At 53.4% G+C, this 14,385-nt stretch overlaps 1 protein-coding gene across 1 annotated transcript in view; it reads right to left on the minus strand.

Annotated features, from left to right (window-relative positions):
- CFAP58 (cilia and flagella associated protein 58) overlaps positions 1-14,385 on the minus strand; it is a 133,315-nt gene that overhangs the window by 49,432 nt on the left and 69,498 nt on the right. The window contains exons 6-10 of the mRNA XM_066601490.1: positions 11,189-11,326; positions 10,923-11,082; positions 8,487-8,569; positions 361-552; positions 1-25 (exon numbers count right to left, since the gene is read on the minus strand). The exon at positions 1-25 is cut by the window's left edge and continues 137 nt beyond it. Coding sequence (XP_066457587.1) covers positions 1-25; positions 361-552; positions 8,487-8,569; positions 10,923-11,082; positions 11,189-11,326 — 598 coding nt within the window. The remainder of the gene's footprint in view (positions 26-360; positions 553-8,486; positions 8,570-10,922; positions 11,083-11,188; positions 11,327-14,385) is intronic.

Consider the following 14,385-nt stretch of genomic DNA (forward strand, 5'->3'; position numbering starts at 1 on the left):
TGATATCCTCCATGTGCTGAAGAACCTGGGAGATGAGGGGGCAACAAAGAGGGTCAGTAGTTATAAACAGAATGACAGAACTGCAGTGAAGACTGACACACATGCAGAGAGGAAGGAGATGGAAAGTAAATGTAACTGATAACTAGGTTATCCAGGATATGAGGCGACGCCCCAGCAGAGATGGCTGCCGTTAGGGCTGATGGTCACCCGGACTCTGTGTCTCATGTATGTGGAAGGCTAAAAGAACTCCGGAATCCCAAAACAAAATGTGCAAAGCTGACTGGTAAGTTTTCTGGCATTCCCAGCCTTAGGGGATGAGCGGCATCAGGTCTGGCTATAGACAGACAGCAGGGGGCGCACCTTCTGGGTCAGCTCGCTGGCCTCGTTGATGTATCGGTCCCTCTCTTTCTCCAGCTGGTAGATGATTTTCCGCTGTTTCTGCGCCTCCTCCTTGTAGCTTACAATTTCCTCCTCCAGGTTCTTCTTCCCCTGCTCATGGAGCTTCACCAGGTTCAGCTGTTTCTGGGTGGCAGTCCCGGCCTTTAGAAGGTTCTAGAAGGGAGCAGACAGGGTGTGAGGACCATTCTTATAACTCCCCCTACTTCACCTCTTTTCCTTCCCACCAATAACAGCCAGACCAGCTGATACTGGAGGGATTGGACGATACTCGTTGGATCGGCCGATACTGGCGGGACTGGATAATATATGTTGGACCAGCCAAAACTGGTGGAACTGGGCGATACTCATTGGACCAGCAGATACTGGCGGGACTGGATGATACTCGCTGGACCAGCCGATACTGGTGGGACTGGACGATACTCATTAGACCGGCTGATATGCGTTGGACTGGCTCATACTGGTGGGACTGGACGATACGCATTGGACTGGCTCATACTGGTGGGACTGGACGATACACGTTGAAACGGCCGATACTGGCGGGACTGGACGATACGCGTTGGACTGGCCGATACTGGCGGGACTGGACCATACTCGTTGGAGAGGCCGATACTGGCGGGACTGGACCATACTCGTTGGACAGGCCGATATTGGCGGGACTGGACGATACTCGTTGGACCAGCAGGATACAGGTGGGACTGGACGATACTCGTTGGACGGGCCGATACTGGCGGGACTCGACGATACTCGTTGGACCGGCGGATACTGTTGGGACTGGACGATACTCGTTGGTCCGGCCGATACTGTGGGAATTGGACGATACTCGTTGGTCCGGCCGATACTGTAGGGATTGGACAAAACTCGTTGGACCGGCCGACACTGGTGGCAGTGGACAAAACTCGTTGGACCATCCCATACTGGTGGGACTGGACGATACTCGTTGGACCAGCTGATACTGGCGGGACTGGACCATACTCGTTGGACAGGCCGATATTGGCGGGACTGGACTATACTCGTTGGACCAGCAGGATACAGGTGGGACTGGACGATACTCGTTGGACCAGCAGGATACAGGTGGGACTGGACGATACTCGTTGGACCAGCAGGATACAGGTGGGACTGGACGATACTCGTTGGACCAGCAGGATACAGGTGGGACTGGACGATACTCGTTCGACCTGTCGATACTGGCGGGAGTGGACTACACTCATTCAAATGGCTGATACTGGCGGGAGAGGACTATACACGTTGGACCGGACGATACTGGCGGGACTGGACTACACTCATTCAAAGAGCTGATACTGGCGGGACCGGACGATACTGGCGGGACCGGACGATACACGTTGGACCGGACGATACACGTTGGACCGGACGATACTGGCGGGACCGGACGATACTGGCAGGACTGGACTACACTCATTCAAATAGCTGATACTGGCGGGACCGGACGATACTGGCGGGACCGGACGATACACGTTGGACCGGACGATACACGTTGGACCGGACGATACTGGCGGGACCGGACGATACACGTTGGACCGGACGATACTGGCGGGACCGGACGATACACGTTGGACCGGACGATACTGGCGGGACCGGACGATACACGTTGGACCGGACGATACTGGCGGGACCGGACGATACACGTTGGACCGGACGATACTGGCGGGACCGGACGATACACGTTGGACCGGACGATACTGGCGGGACCGGACGATACACGTTGGACCGGACGATACTGGCGGGACCGGACGATACACGTTGGACCGGACGATACTGGCGGGACCGGACGATACACGTTGGACCGGACGATACTGGCGGGACCGGACGATACACGTTGGACCGGACGATACTGGCGGGACCGGACGATACACGTTGGACCGGACGATACTGGCGGGACCGGACTATACACGTTGGACCGGACGATACTGGCGGGACCGGACTATACACGTTGGACCGGACGATACTGGCGGGACCGGACTATACACGTTGGACCGGACGATACTGGCGGGACCGGACTATACACGTTGGACCGGACGATACTGGCGGGACCGGACTATACACGTTGGACCGGACGATACTGGCGGGACCGGACGATACACGTTGGACCGGACGATACTGGCGGGACCGGACGATACACGTTGGACCGGACGATACTGGCGGGACCGGACGATACACGTTGGACCGGACGATACTGGCGGGACCGGACTATACACGTTGGACCGGACGATACTGGCGGGACCGGACTATACACGTTGGACCGGACGATACTGGCGGGACCGGACTATACACGTTGGACCGGACGATACTGGCGGGACCGGACTATACACGTTGGACCGGACGATACTGGCGGGACCGGACTATACACGTTGGACCGGACGATACTGGCGGGACCGGACTATACACGTTGGACCGGACGATACTGGCGGGACCGGACTATACACGTTGGACCGGACGATACTGGCGGGACCGGACTATACACGTTGGACCGGACGATACTGGCGGGACCGGACTATACACGTTGGACCGGACGATACTGGCGGGACCGGACGATACTGGCGGGACTGGACTATACACGTTGGACCGGACGATACTGGCGGGACTGGACTATACACGTTGGACCGGACGATACTGGCGGGACTGGACTATACACGTTGGACCGGACGATACTGGCGGGACTGGACTATACACGTTGGACCGGACGATACTGGCGGGACTGGACTATACACGTTGGACCGGACGATACTGGCGGGACTGGAGGATCCTGGGTGGACTGGCTGATACTAGTGGGACTGGACGATACTCGTTGGACTGGATGATACTTGTTGGATCGGCCGATACTAGCAGAACTGGACGATACTGACAGGACTGGACAAAACTCATTAGACCAGCCGATACTGGCGGGACTGGATGATACTTGTTGGATCGGCTAATACTGGCAGGACTGGATGATATATGTTGGACCAGCCAAAACTGGTGGAACTGGACGATACTCATTTGAGCGGCACATACTGGTGGGACTGGACGATACTCGTTGGACCAGCCGATACTGGTGGGACTGGACGATACTCGTTGGACCAGCCGATACTGGTGGGACTGGACGATACTCGTTGGACCAGCCGATACTGGTGGGACTGGACGATACTCATTAGACCGGGTGATATGCATTGGACTGGCTGATACTGGTGGGACTGGACGATACATGTTCGAACAGCCGATACTGGCAGGACTGGACGATACTCGTTGGACTGGACGATTCTGGCAGGAATGGACCATACTCGTTGGACAGGCTGATATTGGCGGGACTGGACTATACTCGTTGGACCGGCTGATACCGGTGAGACTGGACAATACTGGTTGGACTGGCCAATATTAGCAGGACTGGATAATACTAGTTGGACCAGCCGATACTGGCGGGACTGGATAATACTCGTTGGACCGGCGGATACTGTCGGGACTGGACGATACTTGTTGGTCCAGCGGATACTGTAGGGATTGGATGAAACTCATTGGACCGGCCAACACTGGCGGCAGTGGACAATACTCGTTGGACCAGCCGATACTGGGGGGACTGGACAATACTAGTTGGACCAGCCAATATTAGCAGGACTGGACAATACTCGTTCGATTGGCCGATACTGGCAGGACTGGACAAAACTAGTTGGACCGGCCAATACTAGCAGGAGAGTACACTACTAGTTGGACCGGCCGATACTGGCAGGACTGGACAATACTTGTTGGATCGGCCAATACTGGCGGGACTGGACAATACTTGTTGGACCGGCCAATACTGGCAGGACTGGACAATACTTGTTGGACCGGCCAATACTGGCAGGACTGGACAAAACTAGTTGGACCGGCCAATACTAGCAGGACAGTACACTACTAGTTGGACCGGCCAATACTAGCAGGACAGTACACTACTAGTTGGACCAGCAGATACTGGCAGGACTGGAGAATACTCGTTGGATCGGCCAATACTGGTGGGACTAGGACTACACGATACTCGTTGGACCGGCCGATACTGGCGGGAGTAGACTGCACTCATTCAACCAGCCGATACTAGCGGGAGTGGACTATAAACGTTGGAACGGCTGATACTGGTGGGACTGGACTATACTCGTTGGACCGGACGATACTGGCGGGACTGGACTATACTGGCGGACTGTAGGATCCTGGGTGGACTGGCTGATACTAGTGGGACTGGACAATACTCGTTGGACTGGACTATACTCGTTGGACCGGACGATACTGGCGGGACTGGACTATGCTCGTTGGACCGGACGATACTGGCGGGACTGGAGGATCCTGGCGGGACTGGCTGATACTAGTGGGCCTGGACGATACTTGGACTGGATGATACTGGAGGGACTGGACTATACTCGTTGGACCGGCCAATACTAGCAGAACTGGATGATACTGGCAGGACCGGACAAAACTCATTAGACCAGCCGATACTGGCGGGACTGGATGATACTCGTTGGATTGGCCGATACTGGCGGGACTGGATGATATTCATTGGATTGGCCGATACTGGCGGGACTGGATGATACTCGTTGGATTGGCCAATACTGGCAGGACTGGATGATACTCGTTGGATTGGCCGATACTGGCGGGACTGGATGATACTCGTTGGATTGGCCGATACTGGCGGGACTGGATGATACTCGTTGGATTGGCCGATACTGGCGGGACTGGATGATACTCGTTGGATTGGCCGATACTGGCGGGACTGGATGATACTCGTTGGATTGGCCGATACTGGCGGGACTGGATGATATATGTTGGACCAGCCAAAACTGGTGGAACTGGACGATACTCATTGGACCGGCAGATACTGGTGGGACTGGACAATACTCATTGGACTGTGCAGGCTGGGTGAAGGTAGTGTTTTGTGCGGGCTGGGTGATGTACGGATAGAAGGAGGTAATGTACTGTGGTGGGTAGTGTGTGGGCTGGGTGGTGTACAGATAGAACGATGTGATGTACGGTGGTGTGGAGTATGCAGGCTGGGTGATGTACGGTGGTGTGCAGTGTGCTAGCTGGGTGATGTACGGTGGTGTGGAGTATGCAGGCTGGGTGATGTACGGTGGTGTGGAGTATGCAGGCTGGGTGATGTACGGTGGTGTGGAGTATGCAGGCTGGGTGATGTACATACAGGAGGAGGTGATGTACGGTGGTGTGCAGTGTGCTAGCTGGGTGATGTACATACAGGAGGAGGTGATGTACGGTGGTGTGCAGTGTGCTAGCTGGGTGATGTACGGTGGTGTGCAGTCTGCTAGCTGGGTGATGTACATACAGGAGGAGGTGATGTACGGTGGTGTGTAGTGTGCGGGCTGGGTGATGTAGAGACAGGAGGAACTGATGTACGGTGGTGTGCAGTGTGCGGGCTGGGTGATGTACAGACAGGAGGAGGTGATGTACGGTTGTGTGTAGTGTGCGGGCTGGGTGATGTACAGACAGGAGGAGGTGATGTACGGTTGTGTGTAGTGTGTGGGCTGGGTGATGTACGGTGGTGTGTAGTGTGCGGGCTGGGTGATGTACGGACAGGAGGAGGTGATGTACGGTTGTGTGTAGTGTGCGGGCTGGGTGATGTACAGACAGGAGGAGGTGATGTACGGTTGTGTGGAGTGTGCGGGCTGGGTGATGTACAGACAGGAGGAGGTGATGTACGGTTGTGTGTAGTGTGCGGGCTGGGTGATGTAGAGACAGGAGGAAGTGATGTACGGTGGTGTGTACTGTGCGGGCTGGGTGATGTATGGACCGGAGGAGGTGATGTACGGTGGTGGGTATTGTGCGGGCTGGGTGATATACAGTGGTGTGTAGTATGCGGGCTGGGTGATGTACGGACAGGAGGTAGTGATGTACGGTGGTGTGTAGTGCGCTCGCTGGGTGATGTACGGTGGTGTGTAGTATGCGGGCTGGGTGATGTACGGACAGACGGTAGTGATGCACGGTGGCGTGTAGTGTGCGGGCTGGGTGATGCACGGTGGCGTGTAGTGTGCGGGCTGGGTGATGCACGGTGGCGTGTAGTGTGCGGGCTGGGTGATGCACGGTGGCGTGTAGTGTGCGGGCTGGGTGATGCACGGTGGCGTGTAGTGTGCGGGCTGGGTGATGCACGGTGGCGTGTAGTGTGCGGGCTGGGTGATGCACGGTGGCGTGTAGTGTGCGGGCTGGGTGATGCACGGTGGCGTGTAGTGTGCGGGCTGGGTGATGCACGGTGGCGTGTAGTGTGCGGGCTGGGTGATGCACGGCGGCGTGTAGTGTGCGGGCTGGGTGATGCACGGCGGCGTGTAGTGTGCGGGCTGGGTGATGCACGGCGGCGTGTAGTGTGCGGGCTGGGTGATGCACGGCGGCGTGTAGTGTGCGGGCTGGGTGATGCACGGCGGCGTGTAGTGTGCGGGCTGGGTGATGTACGGCGGCGTGTAGTGTGCGGGCTGGGTGATGTGGAGACAGGAGGAGGTGATGTACGGTGGCGTGTAGTGTGCGGGCTGGGTGATGCACGGTGGCGTGTAGTGTGCGGGCTGGGTGATGCACGGTGGCGTGTAGTGTGCGGGCTGGGTGATGCACGGTGGCGTGTAGTGTGCGGGCTGGGTGATGCACGGTGGCGTGTAGTGTGCGGGCTGGGTGATGCACGGTGGCGTGTAGTGTGCGGGCTGGGTGATGCACGGTGGCGTGTAGTGTGCGGGCTGGGTGATGCACGGTGGCGTGTAGTGTGCGGGCTGGGTGATGCACGGTGGCGTGTAGTGTGCGGGCTGGGTGATGCACGGTGGCGTGTAGTGTGCGGGCTGGGTGATGCACGGTGGCGTGTAGTGTGCGGGCTGGGTGATGCACGGCGGCGTGTAGTGTGCGGGCTGGGTGATGCACGGCGGCGTGTAGTGTGCGGGCTGGGTGATGTACGGCGGCGTGTAGTGTGCGGGCTGGGTGATGCACGGCGGCGTGTAGTGTGCGGGCTGGGTGATGTACGGCGGCGTGTAGTGTGCGGGCTGGGTGATGTACGGCGGCGTGTAGTGTGCGGGCTGGGTGATGTACGGCGGCGTGTAGTGTGCGGGCTGGGTGATGTGGAGACAGGAGGAGGTGATGTACGGTGGCGTGTAGTGTGCGGGCTGGGTGATGTACGGTGGCGTGTAGTGTGCGGGCTGGGTGATGTACGGTGGCGTGTAGTGTGCGGGCTGGGTGATGTACGGTGGCGTGTAGTGTGCGGGCTGGGTGATGTACGGTGGCGTGTAGTGTGCGGGCTGGGTGATGTACGGTGGCGTGTAGTGTGCGGGCTGGGTGATGTACGGTGGCGTGTAGTGTGCGGGCTGGGTGATGTACAGACAGGAGGAGGTGATGTACGGTGGCGTGTAGTGTGCGGGCTGGGTGATAGAAGTTGCTCACCTTTAGTTAGGCATCCAGGGATACAGTGGCAGATGGCGCCGTTCCGGCGGGTGCAGCGGCCTTTGTCACGCTGATGCCACAAGCACAGACCTCCTGGGTGTTGTATTTTATGGCAGCCCTGGGTGAAGAGGACGTGTCTGTGGATTATTACATTGGTGCCCCCTCTGATGCCCTTGTGAGATCCCCAGTGCGCGGGATCTGGAGAGGCTCGCCAGCGTTAGTCGATCTCGCGGCCTGATGTCTCCCACAGCGCACATGCTCTTAGCCGGGGGCTTCTCCTCCAGTTAGCTGACCTATTAGAAGCTCAGCTTTACCTTTGGGATACATAGTGCCCATGCGCGCGGGTCCGCCAAGTATCGCCAGCGCAGTCAGATTGGCCTTCTGTCATGGAGCACCATGTGATACATTGTAGATCCCCAGCTCTCTCCAACGGCCCAATCATATGTCAGTATGTGTGGGTGTGGTCTCTCTCTGTTATTTGATTGGTGCTTGCTTCTTACATGTTCAGTCTGCTTGTGGCATTGGCGTGACAGAGGCGGTTGCAGAGGCTGAAGCGGTGCGATCTGCTTCCTACTCTCCATGTACGGACCACCTTGTTGGAGCCCACTGCAGTCGGGGTCTCTGGGTGCGCCCGCACCTTGTCTTTGTTGCACCCCAGTTAGCGGTTTTATTTCGGAGAGCTGCTGTTCATTTTATCCATTGTCACTCACCTTGTTCAGCACGTCCCGCTCTCTCACTAGCTCCTCCACTGCTTTCCTTTCCAGCTCTGCTTGCTTCTTGGAAGCCTCTAGCTCTGGGGGAATATAGGGGCTTTGTTAGCATCGGGCTGCTGACCACAAGAGCTTACACTTCAGTATGAGCATGGCGCCATCTACAGGGATTCTTTGTGTAATGCAGTCCTCTTCACGTCTAACATATGGCAGGCTTCCATTCTGCATCTGTTTGTCTGCTTGCAGTCAGTGAATGTCAACATTATTAAAGATGAAACCAGATCTGAACATTTACAGCTCACACAGGAGTTTGCAGAGGTCCAGCCGCGGACAGCCAGCAGAGATCTTGAAGACGATGAGGAATGGAAGCGTCAGCTATGTTCTTGAGGTTTCCATCACTTGACTGCCCGTCCACGGGATCTGCTGCATGCGCAGCGCCCAGGACAGGCCGCCAGAACCGCGCACTTCTGTCATGAATGTTCACTTGGATACGACCGCGTCTCTCAGAAATCCCTTGAATATTTTTCCTGTTACTGAAGTGAGACTTACCGGCCTGTAGTTACCAGGCTCACTTTTGGTCCCCTTTTTGTAAATTGGAACCACGTTGACAATGCGCCAGTCCAATGGTACAACCCCGGTCTTGATAGTATCCACAAATATTAGATATAGCAGCCTAGCTATCTCATCACTTAGTTCCCTTAGTACCCTTGGGTGTATTCCATCAGGGCCCGGCAACTTATCGATTTTAATCCTCTTTAACCGGCTCTGCACTTCCTGTTGCGTTAGGTATGACATTTTGTGAGGGGTTCATTTTATTTCCCTGCATCTCGTGTGGAATTTCCTTTTCGTTTGTGAATACACTTGTAAAGAAACTATTTAATAGATTTGCCTTCCCTCCATCATCTTCTATGATTTCTCCTGCATTATTTGTTAAAGGGCCAGCGCTCTCGGTGCAAATCCTTTTGCTGTTAATATAGTTGAAGAATAGTTTCGGGTTGTTTTTGCTCTCCTTGGCGATCCGTCTTTCTGCCTCCTCCTTAGCAGTTTTGATCTTTTCTTTACATAATTTTGTTTATCTCCCTGTATGATTTTAGCGCTTCTTCGATGCCTTCTTGTTTTAGTAGTTTAAACATTTTTTGGGGGTTATTGGGTTATTGCCCCCTTACCGTCTTGTCGAGCCACATTGGTTTCCTTCTACTTGTAGTTCTTTTATTTTTAAAGGGAATGAACTGCTCCCATGAGGTGATTAGGATCCTTTTGAACTTCTCCCATTTGTCCTCCGTACTGGCATTATTGAGGATGTTGTCCCAATTAATGTTACTGATAGTAGTTCTAAGCTGATCAAATGTTGCTTTACTAAGGTTTAGTTTTTTTGTCGCTCCCTGATAAGGCTTCTTATTGAAGGACTGTTACCATGCAGGGTGGCGCTGGGTCCCGCGGCCGGCGCTCCGATGTCGGCTTCGGCGTCCCGGAGCTCTGCTGTCGGGGCTCTCCCGGCGGCGTGGAGCAGCCAGCGTGCAGCAGCGTGGGCGCGTCCGCCCATAGGGTGCCGCCCACTCTCCTCCACCTTCCATATGCAACAGTGGGAGAGTCGGCTCCTCCCACTCTCCGCCCCTGGGCGGAGGCTTTAAGTTAAAAGGCTGGCAGTGACCTGAGCTCACTGCCAGTTATTGGTTCTGCTAGCCTCTAGTCAGGTCGGTCTCAGTCTGCTCGAGTTGCTCGTCAGTATCCTGTCTGTTTACCTGTGAGCTCCATCTCCAGCCTTACTCTGCTTAGTAAGTTTTGTTGGTTTGTTCCACCTGCCTCTTCTGTCGGCACTCTATCCCCTGCTAGTAGTTCCATCTAGGTAGTCGCCAGGTCCCTAGCCAGCGCAGGGACCGCCGCCCAGTTGTCCGCCTGGGGCTAGCCAGGGCAGAGGCAAGTAGGCAGGGACAGTGGGGTGCGGGAAGAACAGGGCACCCCACCTGGCGCTCGGGGGATGGGGGGGGGGGGCAGAGTGCCGTAACAAGGACAGCTGGAAGTTAATTATATTGTGGTCACTGTTCCCCAAGTTTCCCTTCAACTGCACCCCCATGATTCTGTCCGGTTTGTTAGTTAGTACTAAGTCCAGAATGGCCCTCCCTCTCGTTGGCTCCCGCACAAGTTGGGTAAGGTAGTTATCTTTAATTGTTCTCAAGAACTTATCACCCTTGTAACTGCAGGTTTCGTTCTCCCATGTTATATCTGGATAATTAAAGTCCCCCATGATAATTACTTCGTTGCGGATTGACACTTCTTCTATCCGCCTTAGTAGTAAGGTTTCAGTTTCTTCTGTTGCTTTTGGTGGTCTATATAGTGTTTAGGCAGAGAGTATAAATAAAGAGATATTTCCATTCACTGACAGGAAGCAAGCTGTGAAGGACCCCGAGGTTCTGCATGCGGTCCGGGAGGCCTCACCTTTCTCCAGCCCTGCCATCTGGTTTCTCAGCGTCTCCCTCTGCTGCTCCACCTCAGTCTTCTGCTCTTCCATCTGCCGGTGTTTCTTCTGGATGGATTCCCTGAACTTGGAGAGTTTGGAGATTTCTTGGCGCATCTGGCTGATCTCCTCCTCTCTGGACTGAGGATGGAGACAAGATGAGGGACGTACAACACGTCGTGGGGGGGCCACAGCGTAGGGGGGGCCCAGCAGACACCCCGCCATCTGCAGTCCGTCAGCCACTTACCTTTAATTCCAACTGCTTCTGCTGGTTCTCCTGGGTCAGCTGCTCTGTGCTGACGCTCTGCTGCTCAATCTCCTGCTGCAGTTTGCCATTTCGTACCTGAATCTGTTCCAGTTCTTTGTTTACCCTTTCATTTAGGATCTGCAAGAAAATATTAAAAGAAGGAATATATATCTGTAGTCCCTGCTGCCCACGTACCACATGTAAACCCATCTGACCCTAAATTACATCCTGTATTATACCCCAGAGCTGCACTCACTATTCTGCTGCTGGAGTCACTGTGTACATACATTACTTATCCTGTACTGCTTCTCAGTTAGATCCTGTATTATACCCCAGAGCTGCACTCACTATTCTGCTGGTGGAGTCATTGTGTACATACATTACTTATCCTGTACTGCTCCTGAGATATATCCTGTATTATACCCCAGAGCTGCACTCACTATTCTGCTGGTGGAGTCACTGTGTACATACATTACTTATCCTGTACTGATCCTGAGTTACATCCTGTATTATACCCCAGAGCTGCACTCACTATTCTGCTGGTGGAGTCACTGTGTACATACATTACTTATCCTGTACTGATCCTGAGTTACATCCTGTATTATACCCCAGAGCTGCACTCACTATTCTGCTGGTGGAGTCACTGTGTACATACATTACTTATCCTGTACTGCTTCTCAGTTACATCCTGTATTATACCCCAGAGCTGCACTCACTATTCTGCTGGTGGAGTCACTGTGTACATACATTACTTATCCTGTACTGCTTCTCAGTTACATCCTGTATTATACCCCAGAGCTGCACTCACTATTCTGCTGGTGGAGTCACTGTGTACATACATTACTTATCCTGTACTGATCCTGAGTTACATCCTGTATTATACCCCAGAGCTGCACTCACTATTCTGCTGGTGGAGTCACTGTGTACATACATTACTTATCCTGTACTGCTTCTCAGTTACATCCTGTATTATACCCCAGAGCTGCACTCACTATTCTGCTGGTGGAGTCACTGTGTACATACATTACTTATCCTGTACTGCTTCTCAGTTACATCCTGTATTATACCCCAGAGCTGCACTCACTATTCTGCTGGTGGAGTCACTGTGTACATACATTACTTATCCTGTACTGCTTCTCAGTTACATCCTGTAGATCTTTTTATTATAAAAGTGAAAAACATAACAATAAACAGAACATAAATATCGCTCACTTGGCATAAGACAAACATAAAGCAAAACCAAATCATCACTTGTGTTAACTGGACTTTGCCTTAAAAGTGACAAAAGCAAAAGGTCCATCTGGTCCAAACAATACACACCGCACACTACACCAACCTGCACTCCAAAACTACACTCACTCATCCTCACCAATACATATATACTACATACTACATATAAGAATATACCCACATGTGAGAAAACATCCCTAGCTCACAGGATCCAGCCAGAAATCCCAAAAAAAGAAGAAAGAAAACGACTAATAACCAAAGCAATTATATAATAACAATAATGCAAATAACAAAAGTAGTAACAATAAGAACAACCCAATACCTTGGGTTTTTTTTTTTTTTTTTATTAATTTTTAAATTTTTTTTTTTTTATTTTTTTTTAATGCCCACCACCTAAAAAATAAAACCGTACATAATCCTAAACTAACCCTATATCCAGACCAAACCACCACACACCCCAAACAACCCCCTACGGTGCAGCCTGGGAGCCACGCCTGCATCCCAAGTCCGTGCTCAATGTCTATGTCCAGGACGAGCCGAGCTGCACCGCATACACACACCCTGCCCGCCGCAGCCTGAGGGCCACGCCCGCACCAACAGTCCGTGCCCAGTGTTCATTGTCCGGGACGTGTCAAGCTACGGCTGAGGCATAAATCCCCCCCCCCTCCCCCCAATAAACCCCCACCCAACCTATCTATAACCCCTAGCCCTATATACAAAACAAAACATAACATAACATATAACATATCTTATACTACACAACTACAAACCAACACTACATATTAGTACCCGAAAGCCTAAGGTTCAGTTACCTGCAGCCGTACATACTTCATCTTTGACCGAAAACAAAAACTCTACTAGTGGCACACACAGCCCTCCACAAGGACTGGATATGATAAGCCGGGCACCGACCAGATAGAGAAAAACTATCCCTATAGTTAATCTGTCCCTACATTGTCCCTACTCCTTCCCTAAAACTTACCCTCAGAGAAACTGTCCCTACCTCTCCCTATTCTGTCCCTACAAAGACCCTATCAATAAGAAGACTGTCCCTAACGAAATACAAACCCTCTCCATAGGAGAGAGGCCTTAGTCGTGCCCAACCTCTCATAATCCAGAGAGCGCACCTTCACCAGGTCACCCAGGATGTTTCTATTCACCTCATCCACGGGGAGGATTTTCTCTTCCGTCGAAACTAGACACCGTGCGTTCCAAATGTGAAACCTGACCACTAGGCTGACTAAGAATAAAGTGCACCGGTCCCTGCCACCAAGGTCCCCGAATGCCCCATAGACCCATTCCGCATACGAGAGGCGTGCCAACCTGGGCCAACCAATGGAGGCTCCCACCCGTTTGTACACCTCTGTATTAAAGGGACACTGAAGCAGGAAATGCTCCATGCTTTCCAGTACGTTGCTGCACTCCTGGCGGGGGCAACCCCTATCCACCAGAGGCCTGCTCTTCAAGTTGCCCCTTACATACAGTCTCCCGTGGAAACAGCGCCAAGTCAAGTCCCAAAACTTCAAGGGGATCCTGTCAGAATTCAATAAACGTAACCCTCCCTCCAGGTCCCGACTTGGGCAGTCCTTGAGCGCCAGGGGCTTCTGGAAATGGGTCAACAGAACCCTCTTATCGAGGAGTTTCCTCGACAGAGTTCTGATCTCCCACATCCCCAGACCCCACCGACGTATCATCTTCAGAACCACGGTAGCGTAAGCCGGAAGATGCCCGTGCGGCGTGCGAAGATCCTTCACTCGCCCTCCAGTCTCCCATTCCTGGAAGAAAGGCCGAAGCCATCCCCAACAGGAGAATACCCACGGAGGAGCCCTCTCTTGCCAGAGGTTGCCTATATTGATCTTAACAAATGTGTTTACGAGAAACACCACAGGGTTGACCATAGATAACCCCCCTAGTCTCCTCGTGCGATATGTGACATCTCTCCTAATTAGGTTCAACCTGTTCCCCCA

Source organism: Eleutherodactylus coqui, chromosome 4 (genome assembly GCF_035609145.1).
Source record: "Eleutherodactylus coqui strain aEleCoq1 chromosome 4, aEleCoq1.hap1, whole genome shotgun sequence".
In the NCBI taxonomy this organism is placed as follows: Eukaryota; Metazoa; Chordata; class Amphibia; order Anura; family Eleutherodactylidae; genus Eleutherodactylus; species Eleutherodactylus coqui.